We start from the raw sequence: 24,892 nt of genomic DNA, 5'->3' as shown, positions 1-24,892 counted from the left end.
GGGAGGAGGGGGCGGTCAGCGCCTCTGCGGGCGCCCTGCGAGAGGGCAGGGGCGCAGGTGTGCTGCGGGGTGCCGAGCGGTGTCGTGGGAAGGGGTTTGACGGGGCGCCTGGCGAGAGGCACTTAAAGAGATCCCGTGGGTGAGCTGTTGATGAAAAGGCAGGAAACCAAGCGGGAAGAAAGAGGTTTCTCCGCAAGGGGAGGGAGTGTCACCAGGTGGGCCCCAAAAGGCTTCTCTGCTGCAGCCTGCTCACAGGCCTAAACGTCCCGAGAAAGGAAGGAGGTGGCAAGGGTGAGAGACTGCAATCAGAAGCAAATTCAAGGGGATAACTAAGGTGTCTTGAAAGGATCTTGTCGTGCCAAGTGGGCAGTAACGTGAAGTTCCGTGTTAAATAAGTGAAAAGTCATACATACGCGGAAAATCACCTTAACTGTACTTAGCGATTTATATATATATATGGACATGTCTTGTCATTTACGAAAGATTTTTGGAGGGTGCATTTTTCTGTGTAAACATCGTGACTGGCAGCTGTCAAAAAGGCAGATGGAAAGTTACAAACTAATTAGGACAGCACTAAAGAACAAGACAAAAAATTCACCCCTTGACCACTCCAGTACACTGTTTTCAGTGTTGCGTGCAGTTCTGGTCCCCTCCATCACGGAAAGCAGATTGTGAAATTGGAAAAAGACTGCTGGGGACAATGAGAGATACAGAATGGTTTCAGAATAAAGGAAAACCAAATAGACTAGGACTTGCATCATATTGTTGAAGCTGTGCACTAACTTCTTAATTTCATTTTTTAGAATGATAATAAAGAAAAAGAGAAAAGAAGCTCATGAGGAACCTGTACAGAAAAAGAAAAAGGTGAAAAGTAGTAGGAGCCAGACTATCATTAAAATTGAGAAAGATGTTCAAACCGTCATTAAAACTGAGGATGATGACCAGCTTGAGACAAAAACAAAGGTAAGGAAAAAGGAAAATTTAAAAGATAATGAATGTTTAGACCAATTAGAACTGAAGAAGAAGAAAAACAAGAAAAAGAAATTTGGCTCTGAATTACTCAAAGAAGAACATTCAGAAGGCTTTGTGAATATAGAAGGCCATCTGGATTCAGAACCTCAAGAAGAATCAGAGGAACAAATTAAAATTCCCAAAAAGAAGAAAAAAAAAGTCCAATGTCATTCCTTCTTATCATTGGAGAATAATCAGAGTAGTGATGTGGAGCTTTCAAATCATCATACAGATGGTACTGAGGAAAATGAATTTGCTTTTAAAAAAAGCCGAAAGATTACCACTTTGAATTCAGAATTGCATGGTGAAGTAACTAAGAAAAAAAAGAAGAAAGGTATTTTTTCTTTTTCATTAGAGGACATCCAGGACAGTGAACATAAACAGTCTGAAAAAGTTCATAAAAAAACACACAAATACATTTCACAAGAAAAAGCTTTTATGGGCGAAAACTGTGGAACAGACATCACCCAGAATGATGGGGAGAGTTATGTGAGAAGAAAGAAGAGGAAGAAAAAGAAAGAGAAGTCCAACTCCTTTTTCCCACTAGCAGATAATCAGGACATCTATGGAGTTCCTGATAGCCCCATTGCATTAAGTGACTTAAGAAAAAGGCAAAGAAAGAATTCCCAGGAAATGACATTGACAGAGAGAGAGGAAGAGGGCAGTACTGAGAACTCCAGAAGTATCAGAGAGACCAAGAGGAAGAAGAAGAGAAGCAAAGATATTTCTTCCTTAACATGTGAAGATAATCAAGACTACAGTCACAGAGTTCCTGATAAGCATCTCTCAGCACAGCAAAAAGTTGAGTCTGAGGAAGAAGAACTTTCTGGAGAAAAAAGCAGGAAGAATATCAAGGATAATAATGAAGTTACCAAGAAGAAAAAGAAAAAGAAGATTCAGAAAGAGGAGGAAGAAACAACATACTCAAAAGTTTCTTTAAACAGTGACAGTGCATCTAAAAGCCAAAAAATGACACTACTAGAAAGCAATAAAAAGAACAAAGAGAGCAAAATGAAGCAAGCTGAATGTGTCAGAGGGGACGCTGTAGGTGGGGTGTTATGCAATAGTAATCATATGCTGTGTGACAGAAAAAGAAAAAAAAGAAAAAAAGAAGTACCACAGGACTTCGCTGAAGAACCAGGTTCAAAAGCAAATACAAAAAAGAAAAAGATCAAAACAGAAGACATGGGAAATGAGGCACTGGTAAGTTGTAAAGAAGAGGGTATCTTTGCACCCTCCTGCTAAGGAAGTGAAAGCTTTTTAGGTAGACAGTTTCCTATTTTGCAGGCTGTTCTGCCTGTTCAGACCCTTAGGTTACGTTTAGGTCAATAGGGGCCTCCTCTGGGTTTGGAGAAGCAGGATCAGCTGATCTATTGATTTCAGCACATAATAGTTGTGAAACATGGGAAAGTATTTTTTAATGCCTACTGCTGTAGTCATCCAGTGTTTCAATTGTGAAAATGTAAATATTACAACTAACAGCAAGTATTGGCACAAAAAGAAAACTAGTATGTACAGTCATAAATGTTCTTCTATCCCTCCTCCAGTTGCTCTTAGCAGAGTGGCAACACTCTTATAAAATAGGATTTTAACACCATGTCATTTAACCTGAGCAGGTTGGTAACACTGGCAGCATGAATGCATCTAACTGTGTGTGTTAGACTTTTCCTCAAGCTTTTACTGCTGTTAATGCTGGAATTACGTAGTGTTAGAAACGAGGGGGAAATTTAGCCAAAACCTGTTGTCTAACTTGGACAAAACTTTAGAGAAAATCCTAAGAATCCTAAGTGTAGACTAGGCCTAGAGCATTGATATACAAATTCTGATAGAAAAAATACCAGAGAACAACCTAAACACAAATTCTTAATTAAAAAAATGAATCTATGCAAGAAAATAAATAGCTATAAGAGCTGTGTAACTTATAACTGAAGGTAACTGGAATTGTATCCAGACTGACTGCTAATGGAAAGCCCATCCCAAAGTCTTGCAGTACTGCCATTTCTGAGGTGAAACAAACATGGAGAGGAACTGATGAAAGATTTGAAATACAGAGGTTTCTTCTTTGATTTTTTTTCAAAAAATTAGACTATTAAGATATGGGTTTATTGCTTTAACTTTTTTTTTTTAATCTGAGTAGGGTCATATTTTAAAGCTGTTTAAGTGCCTAAAGTTAGTTTCTACATGCCTAACCTCTCTTGTTATCATTGGGAATTAAGCTATGAGATGCTCAGAAATTCAGTAGGTATCTATCTATATTTTTAGCTGCTTAAACAACTTTGAAAACAGCTCATTGCAAGTTATTAGGAGCTTGTTTTTATTTTCATAGGTAATGGGAAACTGCACTCCAGTTGTTTTTTATCAAGAACTTGGAATGCTTGGCTTGTTTAAAAGTCAAGCACTAGTTAATAAAGTATCATTGAAGATTTTTGTAAACTAGGGACAGAGCAAGCCACAGTGCTAGCTGCCTCTCAACCACACTTCATGGTGTGCTTTGTTTTGTTATGCACTCATATATGCAGTTTCTTCGTGTTCTGTGGAAACATGGCAGCTTTCTGGTGTCTAGTGCTAATAATTAAATATAGATTTATATAAGCAGGTTCTTCAGCCTTCATGGAGACCCAGATACAGGCTTTTTCCACAAAGGTTTGTGTTGGGAGTGTGTATGCTTATCAGTCATGAGGTGAGCAGATGTTTGGGGATTTTTACTTAGATTCTTCCTTTTGACCTTTCAAAGGACAAAGTGGTTTTATTGCTGGGATATATTTTCTAATTAAATTGACATTGCCTTTTTGAGACTGTTAGACATTATTTGGATTTTTGCAGCTGCTCACATTCTGTGGAGGCAAGATAAGCCTAACAATGACAAGTAAACTTGCATGACCAATTACAATGGAAAACACAGCAAACACCTTACAAACAGTTGAGGAGAAGGGTGTAGGGTGATGCGTGTTTTGTTTCTCTTTCCCATATTCAGCTCTGTCCTTTAATAATAAAAAGTACTTTAGAGAAATTCTCCTGAAGATTGAGGAGTCTGGGTATATCAGTTCTAGAGAAATCTAGTTCCTGCCAGGCCAAAAGACACTGCTGTAATAAATGGCTGATAACGTTGGTCTTGCATTTAACTGTGTCATAGTCCTGAAACATTTTCTAGTCTACAGTGTGTCACGCACACTGCTGCATGCCTTGAAAAATCCTCTGTTTGGCTTGTGCAGCAAGCAAAAGAGTAAGTTTTTAAAGACAATATAGAGTGATACCCACTTAATATCAATGACTGATATTTTTCCCATTGGATGCCATTACAGTCAACTTGGGCAGAGTGAGGAGAAGCAAGTACTCAGTTTACTTCTTTGAAGTTGTTTGCCTGCAGACAGCATAATCCTACCACGTGTGAATGTGCACCCCTTCCATGAAGTTGAGGGAAGATTGGCACACCTCCACAGGGAGTAATTTTTGCCATGCAGTAGCCTTCAGCAGGTCAGCGACATGCTGTGAATTAGCAGGGATGGGGGTGCACCCATCCCTGTCTGCCACTTAACCTTCCAGCTAAAAAACCAATATGTTGCAGCTGTTTGCAGAATCCTGTCACAACAGTTTTCCTGCTTGTTTTAATAAATCTGAAAAGACAGTACCAGGCCATCTATAAGTAAATTGGGGGTGTTTTTTTGTTGTTTTTTTCTTTTCATCCAAGAGAATGAGCTCTCCTTATTGCAGACAGTGTTCTCGCATTTTTAGTGGTGCATGTACTTGTGTGTGTGTGAAATCAATGTATAAAAGGTATCTTTGGAAAACTAGGTAAATCATTCATGGCTTTAAATAAAACTGTAAACCCTCAAAAAAGTAACAGCAGCTTCTGCTGACAGAAGTGTATTACAAATATTTTCCTTGTCTTGCTGCTCCCTGGCTATTTCATGCTTGGATTATTACGTTAGCTGTATCCATAGATCTTCCCTTTGGCCACCTTTACCAGGCTGGTCTAAAGCTTATGGCTCTAATTTACCACTATCCTGGACTTATTACTTGTCCTGTTACACTGGATGCCCAAAAATCTTATTACAACTTTGGAAAAGAAAGGCTGAGGGCAATGATCTAGAAACGCCAGTCAATGGGAGCAAAAGCTGCTGAAGGGCTACATTTTGTGGAAGAGTTATCAGTATCTGGCTGCTTGTGGACTCTACCACTGATTTACCTCCTACCATTCTGCCCATCCATTCCTGCCCTAGCTGCTCTGTCTCTTCACATCAGCTCCCTGTTCCTCCCTCTCAAATGTGGAACTAATGTGCTGTTTGCTGCCATTGTAGGAGATGCTTTATGTATGCGTCGTGCTTCTCCCTGTGTTCTTTCCAGACCAGAAGCTCCTTGGGGACCATCATTTACTCATCTACTCTGCATTTGTACAAGACAGACCACAATGCAACTTTCTGGGTTTTTTTTTGTTTGTTTAAGTGGCTAGTGGGATCAACGTGCCTCAAGCTTGTCCTGTGCCTTCATAGGGGCCGTTATCTTACCACCATTTTTAAAATTATTTTTATTTTAAACTTTCTCTGTCCTTTATTTCAAGTATAAATTTAAACTTGTATAACAGTTTAATTTGAAACAACCCTGCCTGCAGACGTTACTATATGTGCCAGTGATGTTGCGAGGTCCACTTTAATGTGTGAATTAAAAAAAATCCCTTATCCTCTTTGTTAAAAAAAGGATCTCTTCCTTGGGGAGAAAGTCTCTCCATAGAAAAACACAGGTTTCAAATGGCATTTCCCGCTTAGATCTGACTATTTCTTCTTGCCCCAGGACAGTACTATTGTATTGCTTAGTGTTTTTACTACTTACATGGTCAGAGCTGTGTAAATTCTAATTACAGAATGGATAAAAATATTCATACAAGCTTTTTCCTGTTTTACAGAAACATATGGATGATGTAACTATTGTGCAGGAAAAAAAAGGAAACTGTGATGAAATTAACATAGACAAGGTATGCTTTGTCTTAATTGTGTAAGGTTTAAAGCAAGTCAGTATTTAATGTAAGCATAGAATTTGTAACAAAAACCCTGCTTTGTTGCTTGTCTATGCCAAGATTTCCCTAAGTAGAGCTCTGCTTAAAATGTGCTTTACCTTCCATGGGTTAAGTCCAAAATGTACAGCTCCAGTCAATATCAGAAGCTTCTAAGTAGCTTATTAGGTTAAATACAGGTTTCTTTGCCTCTCATCAATGTTGGCAGTTTCAGTGTAGCTGTTACCTGCAGTTAGAAGATTAAACGTATCTGATACAGCAAAATGTTCATTTAAACTACCACTAGAAAAATCACAGTTCTCATGTCGAGTGTGTAAAAGGATCAGATGCGACTTTTTAATTATCCTTACAAAATTCTGAAGGTAACCAATTATTTTATTCTTCCCTTTTCTTTGTGAATTAAATTGTCATTTAACACACAGAAGATAGTGTCTTGTGCTGTTTTTTCTGCATGCTAGGTGAGGCGGCAGGCTCTGCAAGAAGAAATCGATAGAGAATCTGGCAAAACTAAGGTTTTCAGTCCCAAAGTGGAACGGGTATGTATAAACTTAGACCTTGGTCTGATGGAAATACTGTGCTCCAGAGAAAGTTCCTGAAAAAAGCACTGCACTCTTTTTTTGTATGTGGCTCAGGTACATGGCTTGGCACAACAGTCTGCCTTCTGACTGTAAATTTAAGGTCATGCTATAGAACAAGTTAGTACAATTCCAAGAGAGTCTGGGAGCTGACCAGTGAACTCCAATAGCAGTTGGCATTGTACAGTGCTATAATTCCTATCATCAGTCCTCAAAAGCAACATTTTCTCTGGTTCCTCTGGAGAACGGGCCACGACAAATTGCTCCAGAAGCATTTTCTGCTTACTGTGAAATATAAATAATTCTAGGCTATGGATACAGCAGTCACTGAATTGTATCTGAGTTGTTATCTAGAAGACTTTGCAGACATTCAGAAATGGGTGCACATGGAAAGGTAAAAGGGATGACAACTGATAACACATATCTGTGATATTTACAGTCAGTCCTCTCCTAACTTCCACATCTTTCCTCCACCTCTTTGAAAGATGATTCTTTATTCTTTGCTTCTGCATCCTAGTCAGCCTGCCTCCTGACAGGTTTACAGTAAGGTAGTGGAAACTTTTGCAGTAGTGTTTAGCAGGGGTAATAAGATTCAGGAGGAGAGAAAGCTTTTTTAAGTAATTCAGGATGCTTATTTTTTTCACAAGACTGCCAGTATGCCTAGAAAGTTGGAATATACCTCAAACAAATGCCAGAAACAACTCCTGTAGGTTTTTTACATAGTGGGAGGCAGACCACAATAGCTCTGGAACTGCAACTATCTAATAGTCTCTGAAGTCATTGAGAAAAATGACATCCTTGGCAGGGGATCTCAGTTCTTTGGTGCTGATCTGTCTCTGCTTAGTAGTATGCAGAAGAATAGAAGCTATGAAAACTAATTCATCAGCTTCACAAAGAGTGAGCTGGAAATGCTGCAGCAAAAGCTATGTGTAGTGCCTGCCAGCAGTTCACTTAAAAAAAATTACAGGGTTTGACAAGCCATAATTATTTTTGCACCTGTGCAGATGTCTCCCATTCCAAAGGGAGGACATATATTTCTGTGTATGTGTGCATGTGTCCGTGTCATCGACCTGGGCTTATACAGCAACTTGTCTTTGAGCAAGGTAAAAATACTGAAGTATTATGGATAGCTTTCTTTTAATAGCAGGTATTCTGGCCTGTGGTAGTGAATGATACTCCAGCCTTGCATTTTTTTAACTTAAACCTGCTAGAGCTTGCCTGCAATAGTGTGTAGCATGCTGTGTGTCATGTTGGCTGTCTAGTGGAGAATGACTGTTTCATGCAAGCTACAGCTGTTCAGTTGGAAGGATTTCAGGCTTACATAAACATACCGCTAAATTCACATTTTTTCCTTTGATGTAGCCAGCTCAGTCTATTTAATTAGTGATCAAACATTCTTCCATTTAATATCACTCCCAGTTTTAACAGAAAAATTGGGAGTAGCAGTCCTGCCAAAAATAGTTATAAATGACTGCACAGCTCCTAGCCATAGCTCAGGAGTCAAGTAAGACCCTTAGATAATGAAGGCTGTTCTCAGGTAAGCCAAAAGTTCATAAACTTTGTAAACCATATGATTTATCTTGGGTTATCCACAAACAGCTGAATTCTGATTTTACTTGGACATTGCCTGTATTCTCAGAAGGAGTGAACTAGTTCAAAGAATGCAGTGAAAGGCAAATACAGCAAATACAAAGAATACAGCAAACTGCAAGGGAGGGGAGGCTTGAAGAGTATTACATTTAGTCCTGTTGGATAAGGGTATGCCCTCAGTTTTTGCACCCCTGCAATATTAGTGGTAATTAGTGGGATGAGAATGCAAATATTACTTAGAGCATATGAGCCAGATTGAATACCATCTCCAAAACTGACATAATAAAACACTGCTGAAAACAACAGCTATCTAACTAGGCAATAGGAAAATGAAAAGATAGCCGTACGAAGTGACAGAGTGAAAGAGGATTGAGTCTGACATTTGTCTTGGAATAAGAGAAATGATTGGGCAATGTCTGTCTCTTTGAGAAAGCAGAAGAGCCAAGATTCCTAAAGACAGAGGCAGAGGAGATTCTGAAGTGCATTAAACCCTGTCTCCAGGTTAAATGAACTGAAATGCTAATGAAGATGCACTCATGCAGGGTTATGTCATTCTTTCCTCATGTTCTCCGAGAGGTATTACCCTTGGAATGACTGCTTCCTGGCTTTGTCAGCTCTGTCAGGTTTTTTTAGCTGGTTCTGTTCTCATGGCACACAGCCAGAAATTGTCGTCTTTGGTCTTGGTATTATTTAATTTTAGTGTTAACCTTGTTTTGCTTCACAGGATACCAAGTTTGGCCAGTGGAGTACAGCTGCTTTTCAAAGTTCTGAGGAAGAAATGAAGTTTTTTAGACTGATGGGTGGCTTTAAAAAGGGCTCTGCACCTATCCAAAATCTCTCAGCAACTACAAACAAACCGAACATGGCTCTGAACAGGGAAGGGGAGGAGAGATTACAGCAGGCTCTGAAGATGGAATTCGATAAAGCAATGGACTTGAAGCAACATAGAGGAATTGGTCTTGGATTTCAACCTGCTGCCAACAAAAAAGTATACATAGACAAATATACATCGAGATCTATAAAATTTGAAGATTAAAACCCTGAAGTAATAAAAGGAATGAAAATTCAACAGGCGAATTTCTTTTTACTTGAAATAAAATACAAAATATTTAAGGAATTCAATTTATGAGACACTTTTAGTACAAGTTTTCAGCTGCATATGCCAGATATGTGAAGCTGGGTCCTCACTTGAGCTGAACAGTAAGTTTTTGAAACCTTTACAATGTTCTCTACAAGATATAGCCTCTTTCAGAGATTGAAGATAGGTAGGCAATGCCTGCAACAAGTTGAAACGTAGTAAATTTTTTTTAAATGCTGATTTCATAAACTTATTTTTAGCTACATCTTAGTGATCCTAAAGGATTTTAGTATTCTGTAAAATCTTCACGTTTTTACACTCAGTGAGTGGTACAAAATGACAACGTTTTACTTTGAAGAAACACTACTGCTACACCTACAAATTTGATGAGGGGAGACTTTAACTCAAAGTAGTTTCTTAAATATCAGCATCTTCATTATAATAATGAGTAGCGTTGAACATCCTCTATATTTTAACTATGCTCTGGCAGTTGGATTTTCAAGCAGCAGCTGTTACCTGTAAATGAAGGTAAACACTTTCTGGATAGCTGCATCAAATATATGGATCTAGACTTCCTAAATTATAGGAAGCAAGGTGATTTTAATAATGTGCTTATTGGGTTCATGATACATCAATCTGAATGAAATTTCTAACCTTTGGCTTTTCAGACAACCTGCACTTTCACTGGCTTTTTAATAAGAGTACAAAATATGAGACATTTGTTTACATCGTGTTCAGAATTTAGGGGTCCAAAGCAGTCTCTCAGTGTCTTGCTTGAAGTTACAAAAAGTGGAAAAACTGTCATGTATTTTATTACTGGCTGTGCCATTTGTAATGCGAGACAGTATTAAGTTTTAGTGTAGCTCTGTTTTTTAAGCAGAACAAGGTGACCATCTCTTATGTCCATGCCTGCTGTAGTGCAATAGTGGACGACTTGCAGGGGAACGCCAGCCTCCCAGAATTAGGTTACTACATCTACTTACCCGGCTCATTGTTGTTCTGCCAAATTACCTGTCCTTTTTGATAAGATCGTGCCAGTTGAACTACTAAATTCTTGTTCTTTTATGGCAAACTCACTTTCCACAATAGGCTTCTCCAGTGGACTGCTCTACCTGAAAGCAGCTGCCTCCAGCAGAAAATGCACTTAAACCAGCAGTTGGTTCCAGTGCATTTTGGGCAGCTCCTGAGTGGAAGTGAAGATTATGCAGGGGCTCCAGCTTAAGGGGTTGCCATGAATCCATTTCCATACCTGGGAAGAGAGAGATGCTGAACCACTTCCTGCAGGGTCTGAACTTGTCTTTGAGGAAACTTTGTCCTTTAAAGTGTCTTTTAAAACCACCACTACCTCAGGGTGAGTCTGTTTTGCACCAGTGCTCTCAAAGCTCAGTGGCTCGCTTCAGCCAGCCCTTCTAGGCTTCAGCTGTTGCTTTACTTAAATTCAGGTAGTGGAGGTTCTGTTTTCTCTTCTGATTTAAAACAACTGCTGAATTCAGGCCCCCCCCTCTTTTCCCGGAAAAAAAAAAAAAAAAAAAAAAAAAAGGAACAGGTAGGAAAATGTCAACTAGTGACTTCATTTAGGAGGAGAGGGACAGCATGTACAGCTTTCTGCTGCAGAGCCAGTCTTGGATGGGTAGTGACTGGTCTTGCACTGCCACTGAGAAGATGCTGAAGGTGGCATTAGTCCTAGCCTTGCCTTTGGATAAGGACCTTCCCATCTAGAATTGCATAACGTATACCAGTGTGTTGCTCGACTATAGCGTTGTGGATGACCTGGCACCTTGGTCTTGGTAATACTGTGCACATGAAAATGTAGTTTGGAAAATGAGACACGTACCTGGGGAAAAAACTCAGCTTTTTTCAAGCAGACAAACTTTGTCTGGCCTATTGTATATTTGCTATATACAGAAGAAAGAGGAGGTCTATAATAAGTAGAGTGCTTTAAATAAAATTAATTTTGCTCTAACATGGAATTAAGCCAAAAGCAGTTTATTAGAGTGGTTGTGTTAGCTTCTAAGGTAGGTGTTTAGAGTTTGCTCCTGATAACTAATCAGAGGTTTCTGCCTGTCATTGAGCTATTTTTGCACTAATAAAAACAGTAATAAAACATCTGAAAACATTTCTTATGGTGGCCTTGCATCAATAAGAAACCAAAGTTGTACTGTGCTCAAAAGAGAACAGGCAAAAATCGGTGCCTTCATGGGGAAGAGGAATGGTTGGGACATTTGTAAGCCTACTGTTAAGAGTCTCCATTTTACAGAATCTGGAACAACTCCACACCGGGTTTAAAGCAGTACATTTGGCCCCAGAGGGCGATTTCTTCCATACCACAGCTGCTTAGTGTGACCCACTTGGCGGTTTAGAAAGCTCAGAGTTTAATCCCACTTACCCAGTTTGTGGTTTATGTTTCCAAGCCCAACAGGAAGAATCATCTTATGTGCTGTTGAGAGTTGTTTTGTGCAGCTGCAGCAAGAAGGAAAGCTAAATTGAAGCAGGACATGGTAACATATGCAGTACTATCATTTCATTATCTATGTGCGCTTTATACAGAATGATTTAAGGAAACAGTATAGTTAAAATACCTATGTACTAAAGGTTGGAAAGGTTATGTATCAAGTTGATAATTAGCTTCATAATTAGCTTGTATTTCTGCAATTTTACTCAGCTTACATACCAAAGGGTCCTAGTTTGGTTCTTTACAACCTTAACACAAAATACATATTTTAGATGTACCCTGCTTCAATAACCACTGAGGAGATGAAAAACATGCAACAAGAATGGTTTAATGATTTGGGTGGTATTTATTATCAGCTTGCTAATCCTTAAATATATGGTTCTAGCAAGACTGATTACTGGTTTAGCCTTAACAAAATAAAACATTTTTGTGCAAAAATATATCTTCAATATCTGTATAAGGATTTAGCTCATTAAAATACTTATCACTAAGCAAAAGCAGCAATAGATGCAAGGTCTCAACATAGTTCCTTACTGTGCGACAGAAGTGGCGAGAGTGAAATTTTATTAGGTGTAATAGCAGTACATGTAACTAAATTCCACAAGGGTAAGGTGATAAATTTGTATACTCAAAGAAACTCCCCCAGAACAAACAAATGAACTGCAAATTGTTTTATTCAGTGACAGCGTACTTTGCGAACATAGAGTACTTTGCATACATTTCCATTTTCCTTTGCAGACAGCACTTAAATATTCCTTCCATTTTACAAAACACCACTGAACTAAAATGAAAGCATAAACAGACCTGTGAAAGTGTATTGTAGAAATTAGAACAGTAACACCTTGGCCATTATTTTCTTCTGCTGGAACTGACCAAATAAATGTTGGCAGCACCCCAAAGCAGAAAGACAACAGTTATATTGAAATGCTGATTTCTACACAGGAGAAAGACTATTCTGCAAGTGGGATGAAGTTTGGAGGCTGTGAATTGATCCGTACACATTATCTTCCTCCTTTGTTGCTAAAATGACAACAGATTAGATTTCAAAAGGCTTTTGCAACCATAAAGGTTCAAAATACCATTTACTGAATCTAAATCAGCATTTAAAATCAGAGTATAGTGGTAAAACTGGAAACAGAAATTCAGGTTAAATTATTGCACTCAGAACAGTTTTACCTTTACCTGTGTCCAAGTAAATCTGTCACACTAAGTAAAATAAAAATATGCTTAACTCCTCCAGTCAAAATCTAGATCAGTGATTTTTGGCCTTGGCTACATGCTCTCTTGTACAGATGACTCCTTGGGAATGAGGCATTAATCAGGTCCTGGACTGCAGAGGAAGCCGAAGGGCCAAGTCTGTGAAGTGACTCATTTCAGGTTGTTTGCTTCGCCTCTTGATGTATTCTAGCATTTTCACCTGGGTATGAAAAGAAAGATATTTTGAGATTTTTAGTGTCTTTCTCTTTCCTCTTTTCATAGGCCATCATTTAATCTATATGCAGGTGTTTTAACAGACACTCTCATGATTTTTCCCTAAATTTCACTGGCTACATGAACACTTGCAGTTCTTACTCCAGAGGTCATTATCATGTACATCTTTCTTAAAGGCTCTAGAATGCCCACACTTACACCATGCAGTTCCTCCACTAAATAAAAATGCTGTACTTCTCTTAGATAGTTTTCTGTACTGAAAAAAAAGTTATAGCACCTGACATTTCCAGGCTCCTTAATGTGTGAAATACATTTAAAAGTGCTAGAAAGATAGAGACCACTTGAAATAAGAGAAGCTGCTTATTCATTAAGCAGCATTTAAAAAATAAGGTGTTTTTTTTAAGCTCATTTAGTTTGGTTTTTGGTTTGGTTTTTTTTTTTAAGAGAGCAACCTGTAAAGAGGTTAGGTTTATTCAGATCAAGAAAATGTTACCTTTTCCCAAATGAGGAGTTGAAAAAGATCTTAAGAACTAAAATTTCTGTGCATTATCTGTTTTCCTTACCATAGTCTTGGTGTCAGCAAAGCCATGTTTCTGAGCAAGATTCCAGAGATTGACTGAAAGCTGGTTTAGTTTGTTGTTTCGTAGATCCCCATGAGCTAGAATAGTGTTAAAGAAATAGAGTGCCAACTGGCTTTGTCGCTTTAGGGTCTATAATGAAAAAAAAAATCCTGTATTACCATTCAGTCATCCCAAAATATCCAGCATAACGTTGCCAGGTTCTCTGAACTCTTAGAAGTGCAAGGGGCAGACACTCATTTTGTAATACACAGCAATGATTACAGACACAAGAATACAGGCATAGTTTTCATATTCCATTCAAAATGCAACAAGTAGTGATAGTCATGAATCAACCTAAGTTGCTGTAAATAAAATAATTACACAGAACTCCTACATCTCCTACCACTTTGGCACAGCACAGCATGTAGCTCTCACACTTTTAACTCAAGACTCCCTACAATTGCATAGAAATCACCCTCCCACTAACCGACCTTGCGCTTAGTTCACCACAGCTGTATATTTTTTAGAGACCACTGTCATCAATCTAGATTAATGCAACTTCAGGCTTTCTCCAGCAGTCTATTCTACTTTATTTATCCAAAGATGTTTTTTCCCTGCTATTCTTTCACTGAAACTCCAGTGATACCAACATATTTGCACCATATTTGCAGCTACTTTCCCTAAAATTGCTGAGGGGGGGACCTTCAGGAGGACCCCTGCTTCGTGGTAATTACCATGGAGGAGCACCATGCCCTTCAGCCTCTGTGGAGGAGTTCTGGGGCACAGACAGTCCTGCACTAAGCTTACAGGGTGCTATCACCCTGATTTGGGGTGACTGGGAAACAGAAGTAATTAAAATGCTATTGCAGATTCTACCTATTCCTACAGAATAAGTTTTAAAAGCCTAAAGGATGAATTATTATTGGATGCATCTGAGTCATAGTATTTGTTTATACTGCTTTGCTGCAGCTGTCCTTTATTTTTTGCTCAAGAAAGAACACTGATAAAGGCGTAGCTCCATCTTACACAGAAACCAAACCAGCAGAGCAGTTGAAACTGTCAGCTGAGCGCCTCAATTAATGAACGTAGTACTTCACTTCAGCCCTCTCAGTTCAATATATGCTAGGGTAGCTAATACCCAGCATTCAGATAGGAAGTTACAGGAAGAATGAGGCAGAGATTGGGGAAAGAGGAGTGCAGTGGTCTCTGACTTGTGCACTCTTGACATGATACCCGTGCAGCCATGCAGCCTCTGCCCTTTCCCTAAGGGACTGAAAGTAAATAGATTTCCCTTCTCACTGCCAGCAGAAGAGAGGTCAGATGCTGTTAATCAAAGAAATGGCACACACTGAGCTATCGGTCCTTCAGATAAATATGGAAAAGGAGAAAGCCATGCCATTAAAGAATTGGCTCATGCCCCAAACTAGAAGCGTCAGACTGCTACCGTATGTACGTGACACACACAGTAGATTTGTACACACAGGAAAAAATCTGACACATCAGAAACCATGCACCCACACACACATGCATATGCAATGCCCAGAGCTGCTCAAGGCCCCAGGACAAGTTCCCTAAGCACTAAATTAATTGCATGAAACTACCAGGAAGACAGCTTTTCCTGTAACAGTTATCTACATTAGCAATTTCCATCTCAAGAGCTCCAAAACCTGTTTATAGGCTAAAACTACAACCATCATTTGGGAGCACTGAACTGTACTCCCTATCAGAAAGAGAAATATAATTGATCAGTCTAGTCCAGTAGTAGTAACACAAAGAGCAGAAATACAACTCAAAAAGACAATAAAAGGGAAAGTAGTTATGCTTAAATGCTTGAATATTACTGTAGTATTTCTCTTGTAGGACTAACATCCTTCAGGGAGAAACAGATACAGGGTACAGCCAGCTAGTCCATGCTTTGCTGCATTATTCACAAGGCATCCTGCCACATCACCATGTACCCTGAATCAACAAAATAACCTATATTACCTATAATTTTTTTCCCGTTGACCATCTAATGCTTGTGTGTTTTCTGCTGAATACAGACTTCAAAGAGGTTTCTGGGAATTGCTTGGAGGTTTCCTCACAAGAAGTGGGACAGTTAAATTATTGGGCAGAATGCAAAAGCAGCAGTACTCCAGTTTGAATATCAACTAGTGAGGTTTTCCAAGCGGTAACAATGCAAATACAAAACCGATGCTTTAAAATAAGGATGACATTTTGACTAATTTGAAACATACGTACTTTAAAAAGCATCATACTTCAAAAAGGATCTAGAATCACATAAAAAAGCTGGAAAACTGAGCTGCACACTAACTCATTGTGTTGGGGTTGGTGTAACAGACAAGATTTTGGCATCTAGTCATCAGTTACACAATGCAAAGTGAAGAGAGAGGCAGGCTCAGGTACACAGTAAATCCCATCACATCTGAAAATGAACAAGAGTCAGACGAGGCTTCACATGATGATGAACAGGAATATTTGTGTAACATGGCACTGACCTCCAACCCGAGGGAGATATCTATGCCAGCATGCTGCCAAGCCTGCTGACGTAACTGCGACTGAATTGCGGGTGGCACTCCAACTCACGGGATGCATGCACAGGCAGCAAGGAGAAAGCAACAGCTCAGCTATTTGGCAACCACATACATCACAGGGCTAGCAATTCCCACACCAAAAAGAATTGCCAGCCTTCTAGGCAGTGCATTTTCCATAATCTTTGGAATGATGCTGATGACAATGGAACAAAGAACAAACTACATCATCCCAGAATGTGACCCCTTGTGTCCTAGCCCCTCCAGCAAAGTGCAGAGCAATGTCCAAATTTCATACAGCGTAACAGAAAACATTAGGATCTTTCATACAGTGGACCATGTAATATTGTATTTCACAAAATTCTGGCTAGCAAGTCAAATATTCATTCCTATCTTTCAGTGACTTTTGCCAGACATCTGTGTCATAAGGATACCTTCAGCATTGTTAGAAAAGCATTTGTGCATTTAGATACATTGCTCCTCTGAAGGTGTGTCTAGCCTGCTGCTGCCTCCCATGTACAGCTTTAAAGTAACTGGCTCTGATACTCCTTAACAGTCCATCTGTGGCAGCACAGAGCTCAGCATGGCCTGCGAGGCTCCTTCACGGTACTAAATATATCAGTCTAGGCCAAGTCTCCGTGCTGATACAGCATCTGTTTGCTAGTATTACCTGAACTACCTAGCCTGAAATTCATTCCAGCACTACTGTGATGCTGGTGGTTACATTCTTGTGATCCAAATCTAAATATTCCTAAAGAAAGCCATGACGGGCAGCCTTGCCTTTCCTTAAAAGCTCTTGCATGAAGCTCTTTGGGAACCTTTTAACATCTGTTAGTTCACTGGAAAAGATCATGAGCAGGATGCGGCAGACCAGGTGCTCAACTCTTTCATTACACAACTGTCCTAACATGGGATAAATGGCCAAGGCTGAGCCCATCTGTGATCGTGGTAGCACCTCTGGGATAACAGTTTTAAGAAGGGAAAAAAAGTTGCTGCGGCACAGAAACTGCAGCTGGGAGAGAGGAGTGAGAACATGTGAGAGAAACAGCCCTGCAGACCCCCAGGTCAGTGCAGAAGGAGGGGGAGGAGATGCTCTGGACCCCAGAGCAGATTCCCCTGCAGCCCGTGGGGAAGACCCTGGTGAGGCAGGCTGTCCCCCTGCAGCCCAGGGAGGTCCACGATGGAGCAGATCTCCACCTGCAGCCCGGGGAGGACCCCACACCAGAGCAGGTGGGTGCCCAAAGGAGGCTGTGACCCCCTGGGAAGCCCACACTGGAGCAGGCTCCTGGCAGGACCTGTGGACCCCTGGAGAGAGGAGCCCATGCTGGAGCAGGTTTTCTGGCAGGACTTGTGACCCTGCAGGAGACCCACGCTGGAGCAGTCTGTGCCTGAAGGACTGCAGCCCGGGGAAGGGACCCACGCTGGAGCAGGGGACGAGTGAGGAGTCCTGCCCCTGAGGAGGAAGGAGCAGCAGAGACAGTGTGTGGTGAACTGACCCCAACTCCCACTCTCCGTTTCCCTGTCCCCCTGTGCCGCTGGGGGGGGGGCGCTAGGCAGAGAATCTGGGAGTGAAATTCTGCCTGGGAAGAAGGGAGATGTGGGGGGAAGGTGTTTTTAAGAATTGGGGTTTTTTTCTCATTACCCTACTCTGGTTGATTGGCAATAAATTAAGTTAATTTTCCCCAAGTCAAGTCTGTTTTGCCCGTGACAGTAATTGGTTGAGTGATCTCTCCCTATCCTTATCTTGACCCACAAGCCTTCTGTTATATTTTCTCTCCCCTGTCCAGCTGAGGGGGCCAGTGGTAGAGCAGCTTTGGTGGGCACATGGCATCCAGCCAGGGTCAACCCACCACAAGGAAGTATCTTACAAATATGCAGAAACAATGTTCCCAATGAAACTATTTCTAGTCTTTAACCTCCACCACCATGCCAGCGACAATGGTGTAATAAAAGGATTCACCTGGGAGTTAGGACTCTCCAACTCTGTGACAAAGAAGTGGAGCTGATGTGCCATCACCAACCAGCCACAGCTCCTCACTGCCGTGCACCCACCCTCTTGCTGAGCCATCAGCAGGCATGCTGCAAGTGTGCCGAAACAGGCACCTCCACCACCCACAATGTCTTCTGGAAACTGCAGCAGGTAAATTCTCTTGCCTCCCTCCTCCCACAGAGGAACATAGTGTTTATAACCACCTTTAGAAAATCTTGGCGAAGGACACAAAATTCTTCAGGATGAGCAACCTCTCCTCAAAACATACCCACACACAGAGAACTATGTCCAACTCTGCTTCTAGTTCAGTAATCAAACACATGTGAAATCAACTGAAGTTTTTATAAATTTATATAAAATTAAAAATCAGATGTGTTGAAAGGACAAGCTTCAAGAGCATACCCAGGAATTGCTTTCTACTGCTCCATTTTTGATACTTATCATAAGAAGTCCAGTATCTATCATATGGTACATGGGAAGATTGCCATCCTAACATGGCACTGCCAAGGAGACAACAACATGCTCCTAACATTTTGCATCAAAAGTCGTGTTTGAGTAAAACATACTCCATCTGGACATTTATCACTGAGTAGCAAGAGGCAAGGTATTTACATTTTAAGAAACCTGGAGCATAAGATTAGTCTTCCACCCACACAAAGGCAGAGAGGATTCACTGGTACATGCTCTCATGACCAGAAACAGCTTGAACTTTACAGAACTGTCCAGAACTGAAAATTTCCATTCCAACACTGTCACTTAAATGAAGCATTCTCTAATATTGCAAAAAGACCACACTGTGCTAACATAAGATGCATTGTTCTCTTCCAAATTGCCACTTTGGTGAAAGCATTTTCTTGTGAGAAAAATTTATTTTCCTTTATTGCTTTTAAAGGAAGTGAACCAATAAAAACATAGAATCATCAGAGGCTTGTTCACTTAAATGAGCAGCCAAGAAGATGAATAATAAAAGGTCACCAACACTGAAGCAATCCAAATACCACAGTGATTTCATAATTGGTTCTACTTTAGCACAAATAGAGGTCTCTGACAATATTCTTGTCGCCTCTATTTCCTCAGCAACAACAGCTTCCTCAAAAAACTATTCATTCTCACAAAACAATTTTTATCTAAATCTCTCAAGGACTTTTACTCAACGAAGCAAAATAAATGCTCCCCCTTTGTAAATAAGGATGGGCAGAGCAGTAAATCCAAGACCACAAAGGCAAATGCAGGGCAAGGACCTATATCCGTGCTGCTTAGCTCTAAATCCAGTTTTCTATGCAACAACTGCTTCAGTGAAGTAACACAGGATCTCTTTACTCATAGTATTAAGCTTGAAAGTGGGGGGGGAGGGGAGGGAAGGCTTTCAGAAACCACAGATTTCAAGCCCTACAAGCGTTCCCACCCACATACTCCATACAGGAGTCAGATGCAGAAAATCCTTAATACACAACCTACAGTCCTGAAAGCTCTGTTAAAAATCTCTTTCCAATACCTGGTTGGACATTCTTAGCTGTGCAAGAATGGTTGTTTTCTGCTGCTATTGTTTTGAAAAAAGAACTCCTATTCACTGCAGCAATGTGTACAATGATGTAGAGGCATTTGAGCAAAAGGATTTATTCATCTTGCATCTCTACAATTGCTCAAGGAAGGATAAACAGGATAGCAAAAGCAGAGAAAAGGCTAAACTTAGCATAGTGTCCTCCAAATATGCATCACTTAACACATTCTGTACTGGCTAACACTACAGGCTACTGTGCAAACAGGCTATCTAAAAAATTCCATCAAATTAATCATCCCCTGCCCTCCCATTTCAGCCTACAAGCCACAAGATTTCTATCAATATACAGTGGCTTAGTAAGGGGTGATTAAGAAGTTGTGGAGGGGTTCAATCTCAGAAACAGGTACATGAGCAGAACAGTAAGTTCTCATTATTTCAGTAATACTGAAAACATTAGTCACCTGCCTTTCACATACAATCCATTAAGCTATATTTGATCCCTCAGAGCCTCTGAACTCCAATCAAGAAATCCAATTAGCTGTCTACAGTTTTCTTTATTTTATATTGAACAAATATAACCCTGTACTAAAAACAGGATAAAGCCAAAACACCTTTTCCCTCCCTCTGCACCTCTCTGACTTCATCCTAGTGTCTGGGATCCGAAACTTTTACCTCTTAAAGGTGGTTTCCATTGTATTTCACCCAATAACAGACTAACTGTGAATTCTCACTTTGCCCATTACAGAATTGGACACTGCAGGTTACTGTTAGCTTAGCCAGCAAGAAAATACGGTTTATTTACAGACAGAGAAAGTTGACAGCCAGGAGGACACAACAGAAGGGACAGACATGGAGCAGATTTTAGGCTTAACTGTACTGCAATCATAGGAGTGACTGTGGCACTGTCTCCAGTTCTCTCTCTTAAGCCAATAATTGCAATACCAGCATCGTGGAGCTCATTCTAGTCAGAAAGACTCTCATACAAAAAAAGTTATCCCACACTGAGCGTCATATTTCCATAACCAAACTACACCAGGACTCAAGCCAGTTAATTTAAAGCTAACTCTAACCTCACTATGCTGCTCTGCAATCATCATTCGGTACTGCAGCAGAATCACATCCTTTGGTGCACTGCCACAATTAATACCACAGAGTATACCATAGTAGCTTCTACTGCTTGTCGGTTCTGTCAGACTATCCATGTACAGCATACAGCTAAGCAGGTAACTTTAGCATGCATCTTAAAAACGTATTATAATTGCTACATAATCTCTTTCACATCATTAGGTCTCTCCACCACAAGCCTGCCTATGTGACTGACTCACTTTTTAAAAAAGTAAAATTACCTAATTTCCTCTTGTTGTAAGGCTCCTGGAGCTTTTTAAAAGACCAATGCATGGTCAAGAAGGTGGTCCATTTATTCAACTCCAAAGTAATTTTGGTTTTGTATTGAATCAAGCTGAGTAAGAACATACCTCTTCTTTTCCAAGGGTTTTCAGATGATCCAGGATTTGTGCTATCACTGTTTCACACAGTTTATTAATTTCAGTCAGGAACTTGGAGTCTCCACCATACAGGGTATCATTGGAATCAACTGCAGAGATGAATTCAAGCTTAGGTCTGGCTAAAAAGCTATGCATTTTTTTGCTACTGAAAACACCAGCTATTTATAGAAGACCGGATTTGGAAGTTATAAAACGACCTTCCTCCATGAAACACAAACAGAACAATCTTGTGTAAGTGCCTACCACTTGGTTGCCTACTACATCCTCTTGATTTTAGGAATAAAAGACTGAAAAGAATCTTCTAGCTTAAAGCCAGTCCTGTATTCCTGGATGCAGCCAGGTTTAAAAATATCTGCTAGACTTAAATGCAAAGCAACATACAGTGTCAATTTTCACTTTTTCCACAGAGACAGACTCCCTCCTCCCATTAGTTTATGAGAGTATGGCCATCATCTTCAATGGCAGCAGGACTGGGCCAAACAGTTTATGTTTTACTTAGTGAAAACAAGACTGTCAAAGTAAGCTGCATTTTAATTTTTTTTTTTTTCCTTAAAATAAAACCTTGATTACCTCAAAGTCATGGAGAGAAATTCAGAAAGTGTATTTTCAATTTTGGAGGGAGAGAGCTCTTGAAGTTTTTAGAGCTTATATAATTGTGATTTTAAACATGTGTTTTGGCCTCATTTATTTATAATGTCTTACCAAGAAGTAACTTACAAGAAATTTGCAAGTTTAAGTGTATTCTGAATAGATCAGAGAGCACATAAGATAAAAGGTCATGCCCTGTTCATTTTAAGAAGCCAAGGTACATGGTCCACCCAGAAAAAAAACCATCATCCAACTACAGGGGAAAATTTACTCATTTATATTTCGATGCTTCTCTCCATTGAAATTTAATTCATTTAGATTTCTTATTTTGGGATTATGCAGCTATTTTGGTCATATAAAAAATGAAGTGAAAGGAAAAAGCAGCTAAACCATGTTTCCTTACAGAATCTGAACAGCAGATTTACTATAGAGTAGTTGTTCAACTGACAACTATTTTCTGTGCTGCTAACTGCAAGGGACATTTTGTCATGGTTGGTAACTCTGACAGATTATTCACCGGAAGAACTGCAGAATATATTCCAGCCTGCCTCTTTGTGAAAGCCCTGTGCAACTAAAAGAAAAAGCCAAACTAGCTTGGCCTTATGCTCTTGCCAGTATGCTTTAAAAGACTCAGTTAATACTCTACCTTAATTTAGTAACCTCTCTATGATCAGAAGGCACTCAAATTTTAGAACATATCAAAATATTATTACAAAAAGTCTACAGCCATTTTATAAAATGCAAAATCTTTAAAATTTTTTTTTCTAGCTATTCTGAAGATTTTTGTAAGTTACCATCACAATTTCCAAAACTGAAAGCCTGCCTTCAAAGCAGCAAGTACATGCATTTAAATAACAAAGACTATGCATTCTGAAAACTGGAGTTGTTAATAAATGTGAATGAAACACCAACGACAAGTATAAATCAAGTTGATACTTTAAACTAGAAGAAAACCCTCCGTATGTACAAAGTTCTAATATTTACTTGAAAAGTTCACAGTTCTAAGTATTTGCATCAACACCACCGGAACAAACTATGTAAAGCACTCTGCACAGATTCACTTTAAAGAACAGACTGTACATCTGTTCACTCTGTACATTCACCTCCCGTGATTATTTTAAGTTACAAAATCTGGACCTACACAGGAAAATAATCCATTCTGTGTAAGATTGACTACCATTGATCTTCATTAACTAGGTACGGTGATAACACAATACTCCAAATTGCATGGTGGAACACAAGGATCCAGAGCCACCCTTATTTATTACCTTTATCTACATGGTAGATGTATGCTTCTTGAGTCATTGCAGACAGCAGATGCAAAACATTAGTATAAATCCTGACTTTGTCATCGCTGTTATCCTCCCAAGTATAATCCTGGATCACGTTTAGTAATCCTCGCACAAGAAACAACACTCCTTGTTCTGGATGGTCCTACAAAAAAAGAAAAAAAAGAGAAGTTAAAAACAACAGCGCAACAACCCCAAAACACAAATGGGATTATTTGCGGTCATTCAGAGGTTTAGAGTCACACTCAGCTCTATAAAAAGCAAAAACTACAATATAATTAAAGCTGACAACTACTTTTCTTAAGTGTGTTTCCTGCAAATCCTTTTTAAAAATTTGTTCCGGTTTCCTTCTAAAATGCCCATTTGACCCATAATCATAAACTTGATCTAGCCATCCTGCACAGACAAACTTTCAAATGCTTTGTTTTGTAGTCACGGCAGAATAATAAAAAATTGTCAGCTTCTTAACAGCTAAGTGCCTAAAATTAAACACACTGGGTAGGTTTTTTTTATTAAAATAATGTCAGTAAGCTATAGAAACAAGTATATTACTCATATAATTATGAGTTTCAGAAGAACACCTACACTGGGAAGTCAAAGTTACAGACAATCTTTTAATATGAAAAGAATATAAAGACATCTGCTTTACATAAGCTATGAGTTTTTGCAAGCAGTTTTAATACTGCACCCAGCTTATTTCAAGCTGGCAGTTGGTGCAATGATACCAACATACGTAAGACAAATCACAGTCCACTGGGGACATTTTTTTCTGATCATCTCTCCTGTAAAGTAAATAGGAGAAAAAATTATGGAAGCTAATGTCAGAATCCTGGTATCTCATTGCAAGTTATTCTTCATTACTGAATCTGAGAGGTTGGATCTCCCTCCTTCAATCATCTGTTAATGATCCAAGTCATTTCTCTGAGCAGCATCCAGTTCTGACACAGCCTTCCTTCAAAGTCTTCTGCAGTCAGTGGACAGCAAAGACACATCACAGTGGCAATTAACTTTTCCCTTCTAACAACAGAGCACCTCCACGCTGCTGAACATGCATGGCTTGGGAGACATGAACATGCGTGGCATTGGAAAAAGGAGAATCCACTGCTCTGATTATGAGGATGATGTGGACAGCACTATACCGTGTGCTGCTTCACCAAACATGTAGTCAAAGAAAAAAGGAAGGAGGAAACTGTGAGGAATGTTTCAGTGAGGAGTAACAACCTACTTTCTCCAAGAACAAATGAATAAGCCTCAAACTTTTTCCTTCTTTCTTTTTTTTTTTTTAAACATGCCATGATACTAAGCCAACCCTTGCTGGGAAATAAGAATCTTCTCAGAGAGGGCCAGTGCTGTTAACAGAGGGAGGTAAAAGTCTTCATGCATTAGGTTTCCACTGTGGTGAAATCTTGAGAGTCAGAGGCCTGTCTTTCTTCTCTAAGGTCAAAAAACTACATTGGCTATGTCAGTTTTATCTCAGGTCTTCCAGATTAATTTACAATTTTTCCTCATCTTTTAGCTATAGCTGAAAATATAAGAAGGAAAATTACATATAGATCTCTAAACTTGACAATTGGTTAAAAATTGGAAGGATGTAGAATGGTACTATTTTGTGAAATATTCATCAGAAGAGGAAGGTTATGCCAAAACACATCTTCTAATTATTGTTTTCACTCAAAAGATTAGGCAACCTATAACAAAGTAACTGAAACTAATAGAAACTAGAGCTCTATATTCCTCCCGTCCTCAGGTATTAGATTTTATGAGCGCTCAGCTAAAATACCAC

The 24,892-nt window shown here is 39.6% G+C and overlaps 3 protein-coding genes across 3 annotated transcripts in view; 1 reads left to right on the top strand and 2 right to left on the bottom strand.

The window, feature by feature from the left end:
• The window catches only part of IQCK (IQ motif containing K), a 28,877-nt gene extending 28,221 nt beyond the window's left edge, over positions 1 to 656 (bottom strand). Inside the window, exon 1 of the mRNA XM_010570569.1 lies at positions 599 to 656. Coding sequence (XP_010568871.1) covers positions 599 to 656 — 58 coding nt within the window. The remainder of the gene's footprint in view (positions 1 to 598) is intronic.
• A 793-nt stretch (positions 657 to 1,449) lies between these two features.
• Positions 1,450 to 9,220, top strand: KNOP1 (lysine-rich nucleolar protein 1). The gene is made up of 4 exons (XM_010570567.1): positions 1,450 to 1,878; positions 5,912 to 5,980; positions 6,478 to 6,555; positions 8,909 to 9,220. The coding sequence occupies exons 1-4, from the start codon at positions 1,450 to 1,452 to the stop codon at positions 9,218 to 9,220; spliced, it is 888 nt and encodes a 295-aa protein (XP_010568869.1).
• Positions 9,221 to 12,478: 3,258 nt separating this feature from the next.
• The window catches only part of LOC104833488 (chromosome unknown open reading frame, human C16orf62), a 59,085-nt gene continuing 46,671 nt past the window's right edge, over positions 12,479 to 24,892 (bottom strand). Inside the window, exons 28-31 of the mRNA XM_010570165.1 lie at positions 23,089 to 23,254; positions 21,203 to 21,321; positions 13,709 to 13,855; positions 12,479 to 13,131 (exon numbers count right to left, since the gene is read on the bottom strand). Of these exons, the coding sequence (XP_010568467.1) occupies positions 13,033 to 13,131; positions 13,709 to 13,855; positions 21,203 to 21,321; positions 23,089 to 23,254 (531 nt within the window). The 3' untranslated portion in view covers positions 12,479 to 13,032. The remainder of the gene's footprint in view (positions 13,132 to 13,708; positions 13,856 to 21,202; positions 21,322 to 23,088; positions 23,255 to 24,892) is intronic.

The sequence above is a fragment of the Haliaeetus leucocephalus genome, unplaced genomic scaffold (genome assembly GCF_000737465.1).
Source record: "Haliaeetus leucocephalus isolate CR32 unplaced genomic scaffold, Haliaeetus_leucocephalus-4.0 Scaffold295, whole genome shotgun sequence".
NCBI classification, from domain to species: Eukaryota; Metazoa; Chordata; class Aves; order Accipitriformes; family Accipitridae; genus Haliaeetus; species Haliaeetus leucocephalus.
This window is presented reverse-complemented; position numbering and strand designations above follow the sequence as displayed.